Consider the following 20,406-nt stretch of genomic DNA (forward strand, 5'->3'; position numbering starts at 1 on the left):
ATTTTATTAGAAAAATACAAAGAAACCAGTTAAGGTCATATTGCGCAAAGTTCAGGTTAAATACACAGAGATACGTTTAACAAATACATACAATTCAATCTAACACTATCTACCAAGAACAATGGTAAGATTCAGGCTATTAACACAAAAACTGAATGTAAATGTGTTAAATTACCATTAGTTTGTTTCTTTGTTTTTGTGTTTTATCTACGGTAAGCGTAATATTGTCACCTGGACTATCTTCTTGAATTAGTTCAGTGTACATAGCACGTGGACACTTGGGTGCAGTGTCTGTTCACCGTCGGGCGAAGACTATTGGCTAGTAGCGCGGAGGCACTTCCCTCATGGGCCTCCCTTGAGGCTGTGGTGATGCGCCAGTGAGCGGTCAGTGGGTGAAGGAGGGCATCCTGGCGAGTGAGTCAGCCGTTTGGCTTCCCGAAGTGGGATCGGACTGTGAAGCGTAGCGGTTCGGGCGAGACAGAACACGCCTGGCTCGGAATATATTAGTCCAGACCAGAGCGGATTAGAACGGCTTGGCTTCGCGAGTGTCTCAAGATGCACAGATTAACGGGGAAAACGGGAGAAGACAGCTTAATTGAGATGAGCCCGACAGACTCTTTCAGCGGTAAGTAGCTGAGAGCCAGCGCTGGTCGGCCATGTAAAAAAACAACGTTTAAAATGTAGCTGAGAGATTTTCAGCCTGCCGAGAAGTTACTGGAGTGAGCTAAGTATTCTCAAGTCTGTACGCCAGACGTTCACAAGCTTGCTAAAATTGAACTACAGCTATAATATGAGACCTTTAATATTTTAACAATATAAATGAAACTTTCCAGAATGTTTTTTTTCCAGCATTTTTAAGTAACCTTTAAGTCAGCTGACAAATACAGTTGTTCTTTGGTTAGCTCTCTCACCGTCAGTTATACAGAGGGTATATTAAAACTTAATTATGTAGCCGTTGCTTCACTGTTGTGAAGCGTTTCCACCCTGGTTATTTCCCCTTTAAGGCTCCAGCCAGCTCACAGTCTGCCTTTCTCTTAATGGAAGTCACAGTGACTTATGTGCAGCTGGGCTCTGGCAGCTGGCCTGCTCACTGGAAATACTGTGTCACTTACAGACAACCACGTTATCCACCAGCAACAACCCCCAAATCCATCTCTGTTCCCCGCCAATGTAAATTTTAAACCAGTGGCCGGACACGGATTTTATTTACTTAATTTTTTTGCCATTTAGGGATATATTTAAAAAAAAAAAGTGTGTTGATGATTAAAAGGTGAATCATCCTGAATGCAGAAAACCTTATCAACAATATTAAAATGAAGTGTGTCATTCAAACAGTCTGAAATGAAAGTGATAACCACAGGGTCATCCTCTGTGAGTTTGGTGTGGTGTGCTTATGGTTTGTTGAGATAACCTTGTAACAGAAGCAAAACATATCTCACAGTAGTCACAGATGACTTGGTTATTACAATATAGAAGTACAGATTGTGTCTTTTATAGTTTGTATGTAAAAATCACAGAGCTGTTCATGATTGTGGGTTTCACACGAACATGCGTTACTGCTTTGTAGCAGCATTGTCTTAAGACGTGAGCTACGTTTTGTAAAGTAGGTGTATGTGTGCATCTGAAACCAACCCCTCTGCAACATGGCAGGTGACTACTGGTTTCCTGTGCGTGTGAGGAAACCAAACAAACTCATCTACTTTCACTATGGGCAAAATGTAGCAGTTTGAGTTGAGGCTAAAACTGTTCATTTAGTCTAGAAAAACAGCTTTAAAATATGGCCTCCACCTGAGTTCAGCTATACCAGTTCTAAGAAGCTCGATCAGTCAAATGAAAGTTGTTTACAGTTTTGACTTTTTGTTGTGACACTTGGGCTTGGTGTAAAATTGATTTGGCGGGAGTTGTTGCCTGACCATATTTGTCGCCGATGTTGCAGTTCATTTGCCATTTATTGTCAGCATGCGCTGTGTTGCAAAGTAGCTTTCGTGTAAATAATCAACGTATACAGTTTTTGACCCCATGAGCCTTTATGGTTGTGCGGCTAACAGAGCGAGAAAGAGGGAGGGAAGCAGCCTTGTGGCATTTCCACTGATCAGCTGCTCACACTTGAACAAAGCCTCAACTGTAGAGGATATTTAGTGGGAAACGACTCTTGGCATGAATGAACTGGCTAATATTGCACACATTCTTGCGCCCAACTGTGCAAAGAATATCCTCAGCTGTTTGAGAGGCGTTGTCATATGTTGCAAAAGAAATCTATCCAAATGAAAGTCACTTACTATCTTCTCTCTTTGTGAGAAGCTGAAAGGCTTTAAAGCTGTTGTTCAGAAGCTGAGAAATGAGTTTGTATTTCACTTTTGAAGTGTGTCTTTTATAATAAATGTTTGTAATTTCAGTTTTGCACCACCAAGTTTTACTTTGTTAACTTGGCGTTTAATAATGTAGACAAAGGTCTGTGTAGACACTCTTCCTGTGCTGAACCCAGACTAAATATAACCGGAGAGAGAGAGAAACTATCAATTAGAACATTTTCTATTTTAAAACACAGACACAGAGCCCGAGACCTTTCGCTTTATATTTTTTTAGCTGTAGTGGTGCAAGCAGGGCTCCATGTTTGTCTTGCTTTTTCATCTGTCTTTCCATTTGTTTATGTAACTCTTTTCTCAGAATGATCTGGAAAGTTGTAATTACATGCCAAGCAGTGAGCAGTAGGTGAAGTACAACTCAGTTTCAGTTTTATTGTGTAGCCAACGTTCATTTAAAAAAAAAAAAAAAAAAAAAAGACTTGTAGGGGGGCTTTCCAGACTTTTCGGGCATGTTTCCTGCAGTCACTTCTGAAATGGGTGCATATTCATCTCAGCAGCGTCGTTCACTGTTAAGTCACCCTGTTTGCCCCACAAGACCACAAAATGCTGTAAACAAATAGACCACAACATGGGCCAAAGTCATTATTCAGGCAGTTGTTTCTGCATTATCCTGGCTGTCTGAGATAACTTTTTTCTTGTTGATTCTTATTATTCTTTTACACTGGTAAGAGAGCCGTCTCTTAACTGCTAACTGTGTTTTTAATTTTGTGTTTTATCTTTTTGTCTTGCAGATGATGTAAATGGCTATCACCATCATGCATCATCCAGCACAGGTTCACCGGAGCAGGGACGATCGGAGGTAAAAACCAAACTCACAGCATGCCCTCAGTCACACAGACAATTCTACAAAGCAAGAACTCCATCACTGACAGTCTTTTCACAACAATTCTAAGTAGGATTTTTTATTGTTATTATTGGTACCTTATTTTTTGCATTTTTTATGATTGTAGGTGCTTTAGTTGTTTTGCAGTACCTGCTATTTAAAGTTATGGAAAAAAAGCCTTTTGCAGGCAGATTTATGGAGCAGAAGGTCCAAGCTTCACATTCAGCTCCCTGCCTATAATCGTGGTTGCAGGAAGCATATTGTGTATAATTACAAAGATTAATCAAGATTTCCTTCCTGCTCTTTATCCACTTCTTTTTTTTTTTTTACCTACCCACCAAAGCAGTTTATTTTGCGTGTATAATACTACAGATAACTGTACTAAGTTTACTTCCATCTTTTCAGTCCATTCATGCTGTTGTTTCACAACATACAAATGGCAGAAGAGAGTTAGGTATAACTCTAATACTCATGTATTCTCCCCTTTCATACTCTAATTAAAGTTTGCTTTAACGCCCGATGTGCGTGTAGAGAGCTGTGAGTCTCTCAACAACAGCCTGGCCTCGCTGGCTCCCTCTGACCACAGCGACAGTCCACAGTTTGAGCCTCAGACCATAGAGCAAATCAATGCTTTAACTGGGGTAAGACACCAGTCAGGGGCATAGGTCGCTGTTGCTTGTGTCTGTGTCTTCATGTCTCTGTTGTGTCTCATATCTCTGAGCCTCAAACATCTAACTGACTGTGATTGTGCCTGAATCTTCATGTATGAAGTGTTTTTGGACATAATCTGTAAATGTATGTAGATGTAATGTAAGCATGAAGTGCCTGTTCCCCTCTAAAAGGGTGCTGCTTCTGTTTTAGCGGTATGCTGTTGAATTTTGTTTTGAATCGTTTTGTCAGGCTTTCTCTCACTGTGCACTCGGTTCCTCCACAGTTTTCGAGAAAACGGGCCCTATTCCTGAAGTTTCGTTCCAGGGTATGGCATGGTAAAACAGGCTTGTGTTATGATGCAGAAATGTACGCTATATGTGTGACTACCAGCCACCCATTATCTCCTACCTGCTGCTCAGAGTGTATGCTCATGGTCGAGTTTCTCTAGCAGTATTGGACATTCAGGCTATTAAACCTGGACATCGGAGAAATCAATAAGCATTTCTTGGTAGAGAGCTGATGTTGGCTTTTTGAAGGCATGTTTTGTTTTGCCTGCTGCGAGAAATGGAAACATGCTGTTGTGCGTGTTGATGTATCGTGAGAGTTCATTAAAGGTGAAAAAGGCCTTTTCTCTTGCTTTGTTCTCACCTGTGATTATTGTTGGCCTCACTAAGAGAGCAACAACCCAACCATGTGCCACAGCATAATAGAAGCTGCACATGCAGATTTCCACCTGCCTAACTCTTTTGTGTGTGTGTGTGTGTGTGTGTGTGTGTGTGTGTGTGTGTGTGTGTGTGTGTGTGTGTGTGTGTGTGTGTGTGTGTGTGTGTGTGGTACAGAACTGTATATGTTGTAATCATGGCCCTACCCTTTGCTCATGACAGGACTGCACTGTGGTGTGGCTAACCATATACTGTACTGAAGGCTTCTGCCTTTGAATCCTCTTCAATATGGCCTTGTTTAAACACTGTGCAACCCATGTTAATGAAAAGTGTGACCTTTTATTCAGAGCAGGGTAAAAAAGAACATTACATTCTAGGACTACAATTTAGCTGAGCATAAGGTCACATCAAGGAGTTTTAAAGGCAGCACATGTATAAACTGGCTCTGTAGTCATTACAGGGATAGAAATCTTGTTTCACTGCAGACAACACTGTTTAAACTACATGTAACTCTTCAAGAGGTTTGGTTTATGTGCATACTTGTATTATGCCGCTAAACAAGATGTAATTTTCTGCAAATCTGGAGATCCAGCTGGACATCTAGCTCTGCACAAAAGTGCATGTTTCAGAACAAACATGCAGATTGCGATGCTTTTATTGCAAGCAGAGAAGCCATTACAGTGATACAGCAGTCACCATCTACATTCTCCTGTGAAAAAAGGGGCACCTAAAGTACTTTAAACAATATAGCTAATACACCGCCTGGATGTTAGATTGAGTGGTACTAAAATCAAAGTGCATTAGAGAAGGTGGATTAAAAACACAGACTGAGGATAGACGGGGGCGTGTTCTTTGTCAGATGAGTCATCACTGAAGTTGATATACACCATAACCTAAAACATACTTTGGTTTGGACAGCATAGGAGTAACATTCTCTGCTGGTCTCCTACTTCCTCTTAATGTTTCAAATAACTTAATAAAGAAATAAAAAGTAAAAATAACACAATTACGTTTCAATATCAACTAAAGTATGTTCAGCAACTCCTGTGTATTCCAAACTAATTAAGTGACCTGAAAATAAGAATTCATGGTTAAAATTATTCCTCCACAAAAAAAATAGTACCTTGAAAGTAAGTTAAAAATTTCCACTTACTTTTCTACCCCCTGAAATTGGAAGACTTCTTGTGTTACACCATATTCTACATTTACCCTTCACCATTAAGATAAAAGGGACACGTCGAAACGCCCAGTAGTTAGGGGTTAGTTCACAAATGTATAGAAGTCTGTGGCTCTGAGCAGGGGCACGTCCCAGCTGATGCGCCAATTCCATATGGCTGATCTGTAATTACTGTAAATTAGAGAGTTTCTGTAGCAACATCCCAGTTACAGAAAGTACCACCCTGCATTGGTCAGCACGTTCCAGTCCAGGCTGGGAGGCAGTGTAGACCAGCAGTTTGAACGTATGCATAATTTGGAATAAGAGACTGTGACGGTGTTGGAAACGACAAGCTGTACACGTTGAACACGTAGTTCAGTGGCCAGACAGGGTGGTAGAGACAGCTGTGGAGCTGAAGCATTTAAAGTATATTTTTGTAGCTGAATTGTGCAAGTTGTCTGAGGCTGTTGACCCAAGGCTACACAGTAGCTACCAGTTTTGGTTTTCTTTATCTCCCCCTTATCACCCTTTGTAGAAAAGATTTCTTCATGTAACTGTTTGACTTTTGCACCAAGAAAACTTGAGATGATGTAATTTGAGGGACAGATATACAGTTCAGTCACATTACCTCCCCCCTTTCCTGATGCTGTGCTCTGATTAGATTAGCTAGCTGGCGGCAGCTATGCTACCCCTCTGCTGATGTCATTTCTAGGACTGTGCTGTGTTTCTCTCCCAGTATCCCTCCTCTTGCTTTTATGGATGACTGAGCAAGAAGTGAGGGATTGTCCTGGGAGGTGAGTGGACTGGTTGGCTCCCGTTTGGATGGGGATCAGTGGAGTGAGGGTCAGAAAGGCAGTGCTTGCTGGCCTGGACTCTACTCCCAGGAGTAAAGCAGTTTAGCTCTATCAGGCAGCTGGCCTGTTTGCTGCTGCATCGTAACGGTAAAGGGAGTGGACCATGAAGGTAAAGTGCACTTCCTTTCCTCCCTTCCTCCAGAGTGTTGCCGTGATGGGACGGGGCAAAGACACTAGCCAAATATGTGCCTGAAATGGATATTACAGTTTTTATTTTGCTTAATGGTTCTGTGTATTGCCTGCAGTCCTACTGCTGCTGTAATGTGGCAGAGAGAAACACACTGTACATAGTTATTTTTAGCTTTCTGAACAGCTGAAGCAGCAACCAGTCATGGGTCCTCTCCTTAAGCACTCCTTTGCGGTCCAGTTTTTGTAGCTTGCTAAGCAACTGCCTCTGTGGGGCTGATACACATACTTGGAATTTCTTTGGAGGTCAGTGCTGATTACAGAAAAACAGATTATTAAATTGCAGCAATGTTGGAGCCTTAAGTCAGTATGGCTAGTTTTGATCTTCGATATCTGTTTTAGTTTCGCCCTATGATATAACAGGTTTATCGTCTTGTTCAGTATGACTTAAAAACAGACAACAAACAATAAACATCAAAGAAGCTACCCTCCATTTGGCATGTTGTTTGTGTTTTGAGTGATAATTATCAGTATTTTGCATTTTTTGCATTAGCTACTAGATGCAAAGCTTGACTTTCTGGTCTGCTGTGGTGACTGCAAAATATCAGTCCCTGTCTATTTATGTGTGTTTAAAATCTCACCTCCTTTGTGTTGTCTCGTTCTAGATTGACAAGCAAAAATACAGTAAGGACTCCGTGTTCTTCCGTGATGGAGTGCGCAGGATCGATTTTGTTCTGTCCTATATTGACGATAAAGATGATCAAAGGAAACAGGTAAGACATTTTCAATCACATTTTTTTTCAGTTATCACTAACTGGACTAACTTATTTTTTTCATGTTTTGCGTATACAATGCTGTTACAGTTGTATGTACAACTGAAAAGAGTCCCATACAATTGCACTCAATATATCTTAGCGCAGTTTAAATGTTGACGTTATTTCCACTGTTAGATTTTAACAGTCCGAGGTGGCTCATACAGGATATCCTGTGGGTTCCTGTGACTCTACAGCATACCATAAATACCACAAAACAGACAAAGCTAGGAAGACTTTTGCTGTCAGCTGTTAATAATCCTGTCAAGGTATTTTCTAATAAGGTGACTTTGACATGTAAATCCATTCTCAAGTCTTTTTTTTTTTTTTTTTTATAAAAATAATTTGTTTTTAAAGTAAGTCCATATGGTTAGTGGCCTGTTTTATTTATTTATTTTTGTGGTTTTTGTCTGTGGCCTGTCTCTCTTCCCTCACCGATAGCCAGTCCAGTTAAATGGCGGCCCCTCTCTGACCCAGGTTCTGCTGGAGGTTTCTTCCTGTTAAAAGGGAGTTCTTCCTTCCCACTTCCTTCCTACTTCTTACAATATAAAGTGCTTTGAGGCAACTTTTGTTGTATTTTAGTGTAAATAAAACTGTATTTAATTTAATTGGTTTTGTCTCCAGGATTATTATAGTTAACTAAAACTGAAATCAAAATAAATATTTACCTGCAAAACATCTTAACAAAAAAAAATATGCAGGAAATATCTTTACATTTATCTTTTTTAGTCCGTGTGGTTGAAATTTGTCAGCATAACTAGTCTGAGGCAGTGTTGCTTCATAGGTTTATTGAGACTGGGATGTCACATTTATTTTTTTTAACACTTTTTCATATATCTTGCATCTGTCAAATACAATAATGTTTTTAATGTAAAACCAAAGCTAACACTGAAATTCATAAATATTAAAACATTTCCTGCACTAAAAACTAAATTGAAAAGAACAGGCCCACTGTGCAGGCTAACTGAAACTAAACTGAATTAATGATGTACAAATAAAAAGAAATTAAAAATTCAAAGATATAATAACTCTGCTTTGTCACCTGTTGAGTGCTGAAAGGCTTTCATTGTTTCACACTGAGCTGCTAGCTTTACGTGTGAGTGTCAACACTCCACAGCTGACTCCCAGTTTTGCTTACGGCCTCAGTCGGTGAGTCAACAGTTAACCCTCCTGCCTGGTCAGGAAACCACTAATTTTTTCCACTGTATGAGGAAGGGTAAACCGGAGGCCAGTTCCTGTGTGTTATCCGCATGCATTGTTAAACGTGACTCTAAAATTCAGTTCTAACAAGGCGGATTTATTTATTCAATTTTTGTCAGTTTTTTCTGCAGTGATTCAGATAGTTATTTTCTACAAGAGGATTTCTGATACATTAAACCTAAGTGTCATATACTGTGAAAGTTTTTGTCATGTTACTGTTAGCTTATTTTCACTACCTGTTCTTTCTGGTAACTGATACTTCCTTGTCCTCCTTGGTTTATATATCACTTTTGTAGCTGTTTTGTAGCACTTGTGTCTTTTTTACTTACCATGTTTCCATGATTTTCCTCTTAATGTTGCACATATGAGCCTCTTTCTCTCATTATTATTTTATAATGTATTATTTTCTGCTTATATTTTGCTTTTGGCTCAACATACTTAAATTATTCGGCTTTTGTTATTTCACTTGTTATGTAGATGAGGACATATTTTATCATTACTTCTAATAGTATACAAATATTCCCTACACTGGCTTTGTGGTAATATTTTGTCCATGTGTATTGCCGTTTTCTTCTTCTACTGCTTTAGGAAAGGAGGAGGGTGTATGAATCCAACTTACAGAAAGTCGGCCTGGAGCTGGAGACAGAAGATAAAACTGTAAGCTACCTACTTTCGGCTGCGCTCTTATTCACAAGGGGTCACCACAGTGGGTAGCTCCGCATTAATGAGTCGTCAGAGTGTGTACACCTTGCACAACCCAAAGGGGATTTGTGTCTGCTCCAGGGATTCTTCCAGGGATCTTTTGCTTATACGGCGAATGTGCTGATAAACACAATCCAATTGTGTGTTGTTCACGGTGTGATCAAAAAGCTCTGTCCACGCGTCCATAAAAATCAATAACTTCACCTGATGTAAATATGGCCATTTTCTGTTCAAGATCATCTCTTTGTCCTGTCCAAACTCCGTCCAGCATGGCTCACTGGAAGTCCCATTATGACCAACTGCACTGTGCAGGCTGCGATAAACATGCACAGAGGACAGACATAAACTTGTGCATCAAATACACCCAAATTTATTGTAGACGGTTATAAACTGTGAGAGCTGGGTCTCTGTCTATAACCAGCTGTTTTCAATCAAGATGTCCAAAGCTTACAAGCTTGAAAGCAGCATATTAAGTGAAAAGTAGGATCAGGTATTTGCTCATCATTCAGGGGGCTTTGAACCTTGAGTTTGTCCAGAGAGTGCGATTATGGACATACTATCAGGGACAGCATTCAGGGAAACCACCTGAAGTGTGGTGTGTACCAGTGTGTGCTAAGTTCACGCTGAGTTTTTTCACTTAAAATGTCGGCTGCTCCCCACATTTGGTTCACTGCAATCTCATCCACTTTTTGAAAATGAGAATCAAGTTCACACGCTACAAAAGAGGCAGAATGACTTTAAAGGGATAAGTTTGAGGGGACTTGTACGGAGTGATCTAAAAACACACACTTGCACTGAAAACCATTTAGACGAAAAGATGATATCTACAACAAAAGTTGTTTTGTTTTGGGCAGATTCCCAGATTGTTTTGCTTTTTGATCACTCACAATATGTCATAAGACCTTAATGCTATTTAGTGAACAAACTAAGGGCTATAGATATAAAACCTGTCACTTTTCAGCGATATCCTTTTTTTTTTTTTTTTTTACACTCATTATACTGTAATATACATTTCTATACACCACAAACACAGTGCTAATATTACTTACTGTCATTATTATCAGGAGTCAGAGGATGGAAAGACTTATTTTGTCAAGATCCATGCTCCGTGGGAAGTACTGGCCACATACGCAGATGTGCTGAAAATCAAGGTTCCTTTCAAGGTCAACGATATCCCAGACAACAGCGAGATCCCCATGAACTGGCTGTCGACGCCTTTCCGTCTGCCGGGGCACATCATGAACCCTGAGCCAGACTATTTCACAGCTCCATTCAACAAGAGCAAGTCTGACTTCTTCCTTATCGAAGACAAAGAGACGTTCTTCCCTCCTTCTACTCGCAACAGGATCGTAAGCACGCTTATCTTGTTTGTCACCTTGAAGTTCTAAAAATATTCTGGCATTCAGAACTGAATTAGGTTCAAAAATGCAACAATAACATTTTTCCAACAGAGTTATTTGAGTAACTAACCTTCCAGCATAGAAGGTTATGTTTTATAAGACCAATTTATTTTGTTTCTGTCTTCATGAACAGGTCTACTATATCCTGGCACGCTGTCCATACTTTAAGGATGAATGTGGGGATAGAGACAAGAAGGGAATCAAGAGGTTGCTCAACAATGGGACCTACACTGCTGCCTTTCCTCTGCATGATGTGAGTTTTTTCTACTCCAGTTTAGACATTTCTTAATCATTTTTTAGTGGGATATACGCCTGTTGTTCTTGAATAGTAACATCTATTCATACAATGAATGACAGTGATCTGTGTCTTCTGTGTGTCTTCAGTCAAGGTACTGGACAAAGTCAAAGGATCCCAACTGCGAAAGTGAAAGATTCAGTCTCTACAAATACTGGGCCAAATTCTTTTGTTTCTTCAAGGAGCAGCCCCTCAATCTTGTGAGGTAAGCCCTCAACACAAAGTACTTGTCTTTGCTTTCTTAAAATATCTGGTTTAATATGTTCAAAAAATTAATTCACAGTAAAGAAGGGAATACACAAACAAAAAGGAAGCAAGCAAAAAATGTGCCTATTATTGATAATTTAATGCACAGCCAAACAGCTCTTGTTTCTTTTTAAAAAGAGTGCAGGTGTTGGGAATTTTGTTCATTCAAAATCCATAAAAGCTGCACAGAAACATTAAACACTATGTGGGTTAAAATAAGCAATAATTGAGACCAGCTTTCTGTTTGATTGGTTGTTTACAAAGTTAAAAGGGTCTCCAAACCCTTTTTAAATATTTCTTATCTTTCAATACGTTTTCAATTTCTTTCTACAGATTAACCTCATTTGTTTTATCATTTGTTCAATGAGTTTTTTTCAAAAACAGTGTTTTCTTTGGATACACACTAAGCAGAAATACTCATTATCCAATCTGACATCAGAATGAATGCAATAATTACTGTTTTTCAACTTTCAACAGGAAATATTATGGAGAAAAGATAGGTATTTATTTTGCGTGGCTGGGTTTCTACACTGAGATGCTGTTCTTCGCTGCTGTAGTTGGGACAATTTGTTTCGTTTATGGATTCCTGACATACGATGACAATGAATGGAGGTGAGTTTTTATCATCAGATTCAATGACATCATTAGTTTTTTTATGTTAATAATATAATCATCTCTTTCATTTAAAATATCCTGTGTTTCCTCTACAGTAAAGAAATATGTAGTGAGGAAATCGGAGGCAATATTGTCATGTGTCCACTTTGCGACCAAAAGTGTACCTACTGGAGACTCAACATAACATGCAACTCCTCGTGGGTGAGTAATTGTTGTACTTATCATGATTCATCTTCTACCCACAATATGTGACATTTAAAGAGCGAATGCAGCTTAATGTCATCAAATCAGTTCTCAGTTACCTCACTTTTTCTTTAACATGTTCTCTTTCAGCAATCACACCTATTTGACAATGTGGCAACTGTGTTTTTTGCCATATTCATGGGGATTTGGGGTGAGTAAATGTGTCGCTTCTCTGCTTTTAGCATTTTTAAGTCCAGTGCTCCACCTAGTGGGATTATCAGTCGTTCAGAATAACTGTTAAATAATTTACATGCTTGGACTGCAGCCCTAAACTTTTTAGCTAGTGTAGTTGTATGTGAGAACACAAAGCTGGGTGATGTGCAGCTGTGCTCACGTGAGAATAAAGCAGGTAACTGTCCAGAGACTTCACAGTGAGTTCATGCATGTCATCATGTCCTGCCTTCTGTGTGCTCCACCTGGGCGGCAAGCAGCTAAAACCATGTGGGGTATTTTCAGTGAGGAAGAACTTGTCTCCTGTTACATGCCACTTGTCTAGGACGGGACTTGTTTATTGCTCACTGCCCTGGCTTCATGAATGAAAATAGCTGCTAGCTGCTAACTTTTCTGAATTTAAAGAACGTGTCAAAAAACTTTTAGTCAGAATTTTTAGGTCTAAAATGAGCAGTTTTACACCACATGTAATGAGTTGTCAAAGCAGTAAGCAAAACTTAAAAAAAAATGCCTTTGCAAGCCAGGCAATATTCTTAGTTGATTCAATTAATTTGAAATAAGTTTGTGTGACGTTGGTACGTCTCTGCAGTGACGCTGTTTCTGGAGTTCTGGAAGAGGCGGCAGGCGCGTCTGGAGTACGAGTGGGATCTGGTTGACTTTGAGGAGGAGCAACAACAGCTGCAGCTTCGGCCAGAGTATGAGACCAAGTGCACCAACCGCAAGCTGAACCGCATCACTCAGGTGTTTGTGTGCTCATGAAACACTAATATCCTGTATAATCCTGTTGTGATATAAAGCCACACAAGGTTTTGCCAGGCAAAGTGTCCTGAATGGTAGGACTTGATGACACATTTCAAACCCCCTTGTATTAATTGTTTATAAACTGGTTGCACTCATTTATGAGGTGCTTTCATGGCTTAAATCAAAACTCTTTGAGAACATAGTTATTTAGCTAAATTATTAGCGGCTGTGACACAGAATTTACGAGAGTTCTATAATTTGCCATGACCACATCCTGCTCGTCTTTAGGAATCAGAGTGGGTTCTTGAAAGGACTGCTACAGATGTAATGGGAAAATTGTTTCTGTGCTGGGCCAGCGTGATCCTCTGGGTAAGGGGGGGAGGGGTACTCAACGTGAAATGCCAGCTTGATGAGGAGAAGGCTTTGGTGTGATGTAGTTTGTAGATAACAGATATTTCTGGAAAGACTCAGAGGCACGGGTTTCCTTCTCCACCACATTTACTGATTGTCTGCTGGTGGATTATTCTGTTGGAGGTTTTTGAGAGCAGAAAATCACTCAATGAAAGAATTGGACTCAGGCTAATACAATTACAATTACTAGCTCTGCTTCACTAGTGAGGGTTCAGGTAATTCAAGGAACGTGGCCTTTTAGAGCTCCTTTTCAGGATATAACAAAGGGTGACTGACCTCTGTGTCCGTGCTTTGCTTGCTTATAATTTAGGAAATGGAGCCTTACTTACCCATAACAAGCAAGTGTGCACGCATATGCCTGTCTGGAGCTACCGTCCTGTTGTGGGTGAGCATAGTATCTTTGGTACAATTTATCTGTTTCCATCTTTCCATCTGTGCATCAACCTGATGTCATTTGTCCTTACCGCCAAGAAACTGTTCATTATAATCATTAATATGTTATTACCAAGGCTAGTATGTGTAAAATGAGCCCTAAAGACAAGTTGGGAGCTCAGGCTGTTACAGTTTCACTTTGTTTGAACTGTGAGCCATTGAAAGTTTATACATACTGGTCCATACTGGTCCAAACCTCATTACTGTTGTATTTTTGTTTGTAAAGCCCTGTAATATGTCACTGAGCTAATGAGAAGAATATGGCCTGACTTTTTTCCAAGAGGCATGTGTGCACACTTCAAGTTTGACATTTAATACTAACATGTCCCGCTTTGTGGAAAAACGAGCTCTCGCTCTTTGCAAAGATGTCTGCATGATTCGTTTGGTGTTCTCACTCCAGTTCTATCTTTTGATTTTCCGGTGCCATGTTGTAGTTGTCTTTCATTTTGCTTTCATGTTTTCTCTGTCCTGAAGATCTCATTGATCATTGCCTGCATCATTGGGGTCATAGCATACCGCTTAGCGGTATACGCATCCTTTGCTAGCATCATGAAGAACAATACCGCCACCAACCTGGACGTGGTTGCCCCCTACGTCACCCCACAGCTGGCCACTTCTGTCACTGCCTCTTGCATCAACTTTGTTATCATCATGATCCTCAACCTCTTGTATGAGAGAGTGGCTATTAAGATCACTGACATGGGTGAGGGGCCACAGCAGGTTTTCTGTGTCTATATGTCCACACGTCAGTTTACATCATCAAAGTTTTTGACTGATAAAATGTGGAAGTGTATTAAAAACAAATGTTTACTGTTTTATAGAAATTCCAAAGACCCACGTGGAGTATGAGAACAAACTGACAGTGAAGATGTTCCTCTTCCAGTTTGTCAACTATTACTCTTCCTGCTTCTACGTGGCCTTCTTTAAGGGAAAGTTTGTTGGCTATCCTGGAAATTATACCTATATGTTTGGAAGCAGCAAACTGAGGAATGAAGAGGTACCAGATATATCTACGTTATATAGAATCATACTGGTTTTTGAGCTTCGGCCTGAATTTTTGTCAATGTTTGCTCTTTTCCATCTCTTTTCTACCTCGACCTGTGGGCACTCAGTGTGAACCTGGTGGCTGTCTGATTGAGCTGACCACCCAGCTGGTGATAGTGATGACTGGTAAACAGGTGTGGGGCAACATCCAAGAAGCTCTCGTTCCGTAAGTACAAACAAATACATGCAAGTACGCGGTTCATCGGCATCCACAATAAATGGCTTGTAATCTGCGGTGGTGGGGCCACTGTAAATGTAGCCTCGATGCTTAGAGTGATCTCTCCAAATAAGAACTTTTTTTAATCTTTATCTTACCTAACCAGTTTGCAATTTGGCTCAACAAAGTACACAAAGTAATGTCAACATAAATCCACTAAATAGTACTCAAGAGCTGGTGCAGAATTTGATGTGTGAACTGTGCTGTGATTTTAACCTAAAAAAGATTGTTACTATTACATGATTCAAATAAAGAGAAAAACATTTTTACATGACTATTTATTTTTATTTCACTTATTTATAAAGCACATTTAATAACAACAGACAGTTGACCAAAGTGCTGTAAAAAGTAATAATTAAACAATAACATTAACATCATCAAACAGGTAAGAAAATTCAAATAAAAAATTGGTAACTCTTGTACAGGATAGAAAGCCAGCGAGAAAAAATATGTTTAAGATGGGATTTAAAAAGAGTAACAGTTGGGGCCTTTCTAATGTGGAGGGTTAGATCGTTCCACATTTTCAGCACCACAACTGCAAATGCCTGATCCCCCTCTATGAACCATTCTAGACTTGTGTAAGGTAAGGAGCAAATGACCACTTGATCGAAGGGCTGTAGAGGGTGTATAAAGCTGCAAAAGGTCAGACAAATAGTCTGGTGCTTGGCCATTTAGCAGTTTATAAGTTAAAAGTAAGATTTTAAATTTAATTCTAAAACTCACTGGAAGCCAGTGAAGAGAGGAGAGCCTTGGATAAGAGCCTTAGTTTAAAAAAGGACCTCTGAACAACTGAATTAAGTTGTTTCTCAAATGTAAGTTTGTTATCCAAGAAAACCCCCAGGTTTTTTAACGTGTGTTTTAATAAGTTACAAAAATCTAAATCTGGGCCATTAAAGTTACAGCTTAGTCCAAAAATAATTACTTCAGTTTTGTCCTCATTAAAGGTAAGAAAATTTGAGACCATCCGGGTTTTAACTTCGTCAAGGCATTTGAATAAAGATTCCATGAGAGTGGAGATGTTTCTATTGAGCCGAAGATAAATCTGGGTGTTGTCAGCATAAGAGTGGTCTGATTTGCTTGAAATTCTGTAGGTTACATTTTATAATGCTGGACAAGTTTTTACCATGATGCTTAAATGTTATTGTAGAGTCCAAAGTGAGCTCCGGATATTAAAACGTATTTACAACCTCAGCTCCTTGCAGTGTAATCATATGTGTACTGTATGAAACTTCGAGAAATATAGTTCTCTCCTCACCACCATTGTTTGTGGTTCAATACAACCTCCAATTTGGCTGTGTGAAAGGGATTACTTTTTCCTAATAGCACTCTATCGCCCCCTTGTGTCGCATAGGTGGCTGATGAACTGGTGGGGCAGCAGGAAGGCACGAAGTCACCCGGAGAGTCTGTACAGCCGCTGGGAGCAGGACTACGACCTGCAGGGCTTTGGGCAACTAGGCCTCTTCTATGAATACCTGGAAATGGGTAAAGATCCAGTACACAGTCAGACTATTACACACATTACTAATGACACATTATTGAGAAATATTACTATTATACCAGTGATGTGTTAGTATTGACCTCAACAAGAAGCTGAGCTCTACAAAATATATATTCACCTTCAGTAAAAGAATAGGGTGGATGTATGGATTGATTGGTGGACTGGAGTGATCCACGTCATCCTGCAGATGGTGCTGTTTCATTTGTGTCTCTTACCATTTTCATTCCTCTCTGTGTCTCAGTGATCCAGTTTGGTTTCATCACACTGTTCGTTGCCTCCTTTCCCTTGGCACCCCTGCTGGCACTTATCAACAACATCATTGAGGTTAGAGTGGATGCCTGGAAGCTCACGACGCAGTTCAGACGCCCTGTAGCAGCCAAGGCCCACAGCATAGGAGCCTGGGAGGAAATCCTTGGTGGGATGGCCGTACTCTCTGTAGTCACAAATGTGAGTGCTGGTCTTACTTCAAAATGTTTTGGCAGACACATTATGTTTATTTAACTAAACAGACTAACATAATTTCTTTGCTTGTTATAGGCATTCATCGTGGCCTTCACCTCTGATATGATCCCACGGCTAGTGTACATGTATGCCTACCGTACACACGATGAGCTGAATATGAAAGGCTACATAAACAACAGCCTGTCAGTGTTTAACATCTCTCAGTTCTCCCTAGAAGAAAGGCCTGAGGAATATCCATCCTGGTTCAACAGCAGTATCACAACATGCAGGTGTGTGTAATTACGAGATGGAGAGAGCAGGACTGTGGCTATATTGTCTTTTGACTTTTGTGTAATCTATATATTCAAATATTACAATTATTTTACTAAAATTAAAGTTGAGTCACATTGCAGAAATATTACCAAAATACCCGTGATATGTTAGTATTGACTGTATTTAGACAGTAATACAAGACACCTGCTGGTATGCAGGGCCTTTAATTCTTGAAAATGCGTAATGTGATCTGCTTCTTTGTACCATAATATTATTTAATTCTTCTTTTTTTCTTATTTTTCTTATATCTATCTATATCTATATATCTATAGATAGATATATAGATATATGGTGGGACAATAATGAACATTAGTGACATTTAAGATGGCCAAATATTGAGTTGAGTTTATATACAAGTAACTCCTGTGAGCAAAAAGTCAGATGTTATGCTGCTCTAAACACCAGGCTTGGAAAGGTTTTTTTCTACTCCTGACTCTGTGTAATTTCATAGACGGCAGATATCATTTATATGGTCATCTACAGTGCAGCACTCTGGCAGCCAGTCAGATCAAAGTTGGCCTAAAGAGAATGTGGTTTTTAAGGTAAAGAAGCTAAAACAATGTGTTTTAATCAGTAAATGAACTAAAGTGCTGCACAAAAAGCTTTTTTTTTTTTTTTGAGAGTTAAAGTATAACAATATAAAGCTGGAGGTTAGTGTGACAATTCTCCTTTGTGAATAACAATAAATAATCTTGAATTGGGAATCACAGTTTGTTTAAAAATCTGCAAGAAATCGAAATACGTGATGTGTTGCTGCTCTGCAGGTATCGCGATTACCGCTATCCTCCTGACGATAAGAAGAGGTACGAACACAACATGCAGTTCTGGCATATTTTGGCTGCCAAGCTGGCTTTCATCATCATCATGGAGGTAATACCAGCACTTAATGACCTTTTAAGCTTCACATTTTTAAGCTTCTTCTCGACCTGGTCTTATTTCACTGATTGTGTCCTCTTCCTCTGCAGCATGTTGTGTTTATGGTCAAGTTCTTTGTGGCCTGGATGATTCCTGATGTTCCATCTGACGTGAGGGCTCGAGTAAAGAGAGAGCGCTACCTGGTCCAGGAGTACCTCCACAACTATGAAGTGGAGAAATTGAAGATCCAGCTCAGCCAGAACAGCAACAATGAGTGCACCTGCACACCCATGATCTACCCATCTTTATCCAAACATGAGGTGCTATCAGAGTGCCTCTAGCCCAGCAAGCTGCTGGTCAGTCAGTCGAACACAGTGACATAGATTTCCCTGCTTGTGTTTTCTGATACTGACCACCAGTTTGCTGCAATGCCATAACACTTGCTAAAGTGCTAGACCTCTTGTTCTTTACTCACAGCCATCCCTCTTCTGCTAATCAAGCAATAGCAGAAGATCACACAGGTGAAAGACCAAGTCTCCATGCATGCTGAAAGTTTGAGACACTTGACTTTAAACGTCTGTTGCATATTTATGATTTCTCACTCTCTGTGTTCTAATTGTGGTGTTGAGGATGATCACAAATTTGGTTTAGGGAAAGACAAAATCTTATACACTGTGTGTCAACCAGAGAGCTTTCTTATGTTCTAAATACAAGCCTATTTATTGTTAAGTGCCACTATGAGTAACCAAAGATTCGATGCCTTAATGTGTAAAGCATATGTTGTCATTGGTGTGTCAGTCAAATGATAACTAATGTAGTTTTAAGGCAGAGTTTGCTTATTCTTGAACATTTTTTACTGTATGTGCAGCTTTGTAGAGCCACACAATAGAAATTCACGTTCAGCTCTATTGTTTGTTTGTTTCTGTTTTTACTGTGAGCATTGTTTATTTCTCTGCATCAAGGTCGCAGCACAACTTTAACAAAACCTTTCCTGTTCTTCACGCCACTGGCAGTTAGGAGGCCCAGGCACATTTTTTGCTATATGCTCACATTGGCCTCGACAGTTTCTGCAGGCCCAAACCTGACATGTGAAGTAGCTACTTTGTGTTTTTTTCTTTAAATGAACGGAACGCTGTGCTGCTGTTACTGCTGTGGTGAAGGACAGATTTTGTCCTGCAGTGGCCAGTTTTTCAGCCACAGAAGCAGCAGCTGGTGCATGTTGAATGTTGACAGTCCGCCCCATTCTTGGAGATGGGAGTGAAGAGATCCCTTTTTAATGTGCCTATGTTTACCAACACAGAGCTAATGAAAGCCGGCCCTCACCTACTGAACTATGTTTGCTCCATTACACAAAGCACATCAGCCATCACCACCTTCTTGTGCTTCTGGCTTCCTCAGCAGTGTCTTTGTAGAGAAGGAAAGACAAACATTTTGTTTTTTGGTTGTTGTTGTTTTTTTTGTTTTTTTTTGCACAAAGCACTTAATGAAACATGACTACCGAGATATAAACATGTCAGTGTAATTCTTGTCATGACACTACAGATTCATGAGCAGTGTTTTGAAGTGTGTGCGAGTAACTGTTCCTTTAAATGGAACAGGAGTCGTGCTGTAGGTAAGGAGTTCAATGTTCTTTTAAATGTTAACAAGAAGATTAGAGATGATATGAAGGACATTTCACATTATGTGGTTATATAGAGACATGAGAAATATCTGTTTCTGAAGTATTTGAATTTAAGTAGCTGACTGGTTGTGCTGTAGACTCTGTTTGAGGTGTATTTACCTGTGACCACCTTACTGTTACATTTTGCCTTACTTATTTTGTCTTCCTAGTTGAACCAGTGCCTGTTAATGCCTTAATGCATCTAGTACTTTCCCTTTTGTGTGTAATTCCCCTTTATTTATCTTTCATGCTCACTTTCTTCCCTCCTGTATTTCATTTGTTTTGCTATAATAGGTCAAATGTCCACGCTTACAGAAAAAGGTGAAGGAGTTTACTGTTTCCTTATAGTTTAAATTTGTTTTTTCTATTTTCTTATGTTATTTTTGTAAACCAGTCCTATATCCAAAATGTGTAATGTACCAAAAAAATAAAGAAAGTACTAATTAAACTTG

At 39.7% G+C, this 20,406-nt stretch overlaps 1 protein-coding gene across 4 annotated transcripts; it reads left to right on the top strand.

Moving 5' to 3' along the window:
* Nucleotides 1-311: 311 nt before the first annotated feature.
* ano5a (anoctamin 5a) lies at nt 312-20,402 on the top strand. Of its 4 annotated transcripts, none has more exons than XM_040026920.1 (22): nt 312-625; nt 3,098-3,165; nt 3,693-3,830; nt 4,124-4,165; nt 7,304-7,411; nt 9,239-9,307; nt 10,417-10,701; nt 10,886-11,005; nt 11,137-11,252; nt 11,771-11,905; nt 12,004-12,109; nt 12,242-12,302; nt 12,912-13,063; nt 13,352-13,432; nt 14,381-14,609; nt 14,728-14,903; nt 15,019-15,116; nt 16,519-16,649; nt 16,907-17,112; nt 17,203-17,396; nt 18,204-18,309; nt 18,405-20,402. In XM_040026920.1, the coding sequence occupies exons 1-22, from the start codon at nt 556-558 to the stop codon at nt 18,633-18,635; spliced, it is 2,922 nt and encodes a 973-aa protein (XP_039882854.1). In that variant the 5' UTR covers nt 312-555; the 3' UTR covers nt 18,636-20,402. The 4 variants fall into 4 exon arrangements, with proteins under 4 accessions (XP_039882854.1, XP_039882855.1, XP_039882856.1 ...); XM_040026921.1 differs by lacking the exon at nt 13,352-13,432 and adding an exon at nt 13,785-13,859 and having other exon boundaries at nt 315-625; XM_040026922.1 differs by lacking the exons at nt 3,693-3,830; nt 4,124-4,165 and having other exon boundaries at nt 318-625.
* Nucleotides 20,403-20,406: the final 4 nt, after the last annotated feature.

This window comes from Simochromis diagramma, unplaced genomic scaffold (assembly GCF_900408965.1).
Source record: "Simochromis diagramma unplaced genomic scaffold, fSimDia1.1 OVJJ01000293.1, whole genome shotgun sequence".
In the NCBI taxonomy this organism is placed as follows: Eukaryota; Metazoa; Chordata; class Actinopteri; order Cichliformes; family Cichlidae; genus Simochromis; species Simochromis diagramma.

Bases quoted from the DNA above. Each gene is read 5' to 3' on its own strand.
- ano5a (XM_040026920.1), top strand. From the start codon at position 556: ATGCACAGATTAACGGGGAAAACGGGAGAAGACAGCTTAATTGAGATG. The intron at 17,113-17,202 runs GTGAGTGCTGGT...TGCTTGTTATAG, and splicing joins TACTCTCTGTAGTCACAAAT to GCATTCATCGTGGCCTTCAC. The intron at 17,397-18,203 runs GTGTGTGTAATT...GCTGCTCTGCAG, and splicing joins AGCAGTATCACAACATGCAG to GTATCGCGATTACCGCTATC.